General features: G+C 51.5%; 1 protein-coding gene across 1 annotated transcript; it reads right to left on the bottom strand.

Moving 5' to 3' along the window:
• Positions 1–572: 572 nt before the first annotated feature.
• On the bottom strand, positions 573–1,346 carry LOC100955309 (tubulin polymerization-promoting protein family member 2-like). The gene is made up of 2 exons (XM_003803790.1): positions 1,025–1,346; positions 573–751 (listed from the first exon to the last, which is right to left on the bottom strand). The coding sequence occupies exons 1-2, from the start codon at positions 1,344–1,346 to the stop codon at positions 573–575; spliced, it is 501 nt and encodes a 166-aa protein (XP_003803838.1).
• Positions 1,347–2,319: the final 973 nt, after the last annotated feature.

Raw genomic sequence — 2,319 nt, 5'->3', positions numbered from 1 at the left:
GTTTGTGTGTGTGTGTGTGTGTGTGTGTGTGTGTGTATGTGTGTGTGTTATTTTCTATATGGACTAATGTATTCGGAATACGTCGATCCAATGGCTACTGAGGACCAATGCAATACCAAGGATATCCGCCCAGAGGAAATTCACCATCAGAGACTTCATATCCTCTTTCTCTGCGGGAAACCGCCTCCCCCCAGAAACCGAGACCCTAAACCCGTTACTTCTCTCTACCCATGGGCCCTGATACAAGGAATCAGGGACGGCTCTAAGTCACTTGAGGAATTTTCCCGACCCTCCTCATCTCCTCCCATTCCGGTCTTCCCTAGACTTTCTCTACTCAACTTGAGATCTTCTCCCGCTGCAACCCCGACTCCGACCCTGGGTCTTTGAACCTGACATTTCTATATGACCTCCACCTCAGCCTTTCACTCTTAGATCTCCCCAATCCCTTTCACCTTTCAGGAACTCTTTCATTTTTTTTTTTGTCTGCACACACAGATGTTTATTGTTTCCCCAGCTCCCCGGTGTTACAGATGTAGGATGAGGGGGCTTCCAGGCCCAGAGGAGGCTCCTGTCTAATTCTTCTTGTCGTAGGTGCCATCACCCTTGTAGCCCCTCCCATAGCCTGAGTTATCAGTGGTCTCTTCCGGTCCTGCAATGTCCTTGCCCTTGCCACTGTCGTCTAAGTGCTCCTCATGGCTGCCGGTGTGCTTGCTGGTGTCAGTGTGCCGGTCCACGGCACCTGCCGATGCGGCTTGGTAAAAGCCAAAGAATGGATTTGAGCCTGGTTCCTCCTCCTCCTCCAAGATGGCCCTAAGATCCATGGAACAAGTCCTCGCAGCCCTTCATCTTCCTCGGGCGTGGGGCCGCTTCTCTTACGGCCCAGAGCCACCTGTGCGCAGGCGCTCTAGCTAGAGCCATCCACACCCAAGGGGAGGGAGTCCAGGGCACAGAGGGACGGTGGACTTTTCTTTGTCTAGCGGACTTATTCTGACCAGGCTGCTGTGAGAGGACCTCATTCAGTGACCACCAGTGGTGGCTGGATTCTTGCCCTCCATGAGTTTAAAAATGTCCTCCAGGCCTTGGTCTGGGCTCTGTTCCTTGAAGCGCTTCTGGCCCAGTTCCTTCATTGCTTCTGTGAACTGCTGAAAGGTGATGGTTCCGGCATCCTTGGCCTTGACTTTGTTGAACACAGCGTCCACATCTTCGGAGGTGACCGTCTTGCCATCCGTGATGCCACAGTCCTGGCACAGCTTGGACAAGTTCTTGTTGTTTATTTCAGCACCACTGCTTGAGGAGTCTCCAAGGACAGCGAACCGCTGGAATGTTTTCTCTGCTTCGGATGCCATGGTCAGCTAGAGGTTGGGGGTGGGCAGTGGGGGGGAGTGTCAGGAGGGAGGGGGGAAGGCAAAGGAGGACGGACAAGGAATGAGGATGAAGGTGAAGATTAATTCAGTGGGCAAGAGAAACAAATCCCCTTGTCCCTGCTGCCCCCTCCCCTGTACCCCCCACCCCCATGCACCTGCATAGCCACAACAGGAGCCTCCCCTTCCCAGCACTGGGAAGGCCAGGTGGATCCCAGATACCGACTCCTCCCCTTTTCCCCCACCACTTTTGTGTACCTAAGAGTGGCCTGATGGTCTCTGACCCTTCCTCGCCTTCGTGTGTGTGCAGATATGTGCAGGAGGCAGCTGGCTGGGGAGACTGGGTGGCACTGAAGGAGTCAGAGGGGAGGCCAGGCAACCTTCTGTGACCTCAGCAATGCCTATGTGACATCATTCCTGGCCTTAGCGTCAGCCCCTGCCTTGGGAGGAGGGCTTAGGGTCTCCCTACCTTGCCTAGTGAACTGAAGCAGCTGGCAACCTTCTGACCTTTCAGAAGACCAAAGTCCTTAAATCTCCCCTCCCTGACTTAGCCCACCTAAAGCAACTTCAATGCTGTTGATTGTGCTTGGATCTTCTTTCCATAAAAAATTTAATGCATAATCTTTAAATATTTTTGAAGCACACTGGTTGAAAATAAATGTTCCAGGGGGAATCAGGGCCTGACGGTGGCATTTTTTTTTTTTTTTTTTGCAATTTTTGGCCAGGGCTGGGTTTGAACCCACCACCTCCGGCACATGGGGCTGGTGCCTTACTCCTTTGAGCCATAGGCGCCACCCAATGGTGGCATTTTTAAAATGTACTAACTAATAGGTCAATATAACACCTCCAGTCTGTTATTTTACATTTCACTTATATTTTCTTGATCATGAAGATTTTTTTCAAAAAAAATTTTTTTTTGAGACAGAGTCTCACTCTGCTGCCCCAGGGTAGAGTGCAT

This window comes from Otolemur garnettii, unplaced genomic scaffold (assembly GCF_000181295.1).
Source record: "Otolemur garnettii isolate 467f Iridium unplaced genomic scaffold, OtoGar3 scaffold00783, whole genome shotgun sequence".
Taxonomy (NCBI): Eukaryota; Metazoa; Chordata; class Mammalia; order Primates; family Galagidae; genus Otolemur; species Otolemur garnettii.
This window is presented reverse-complemented; position numbering and strand designations above follow the sequence as displayed.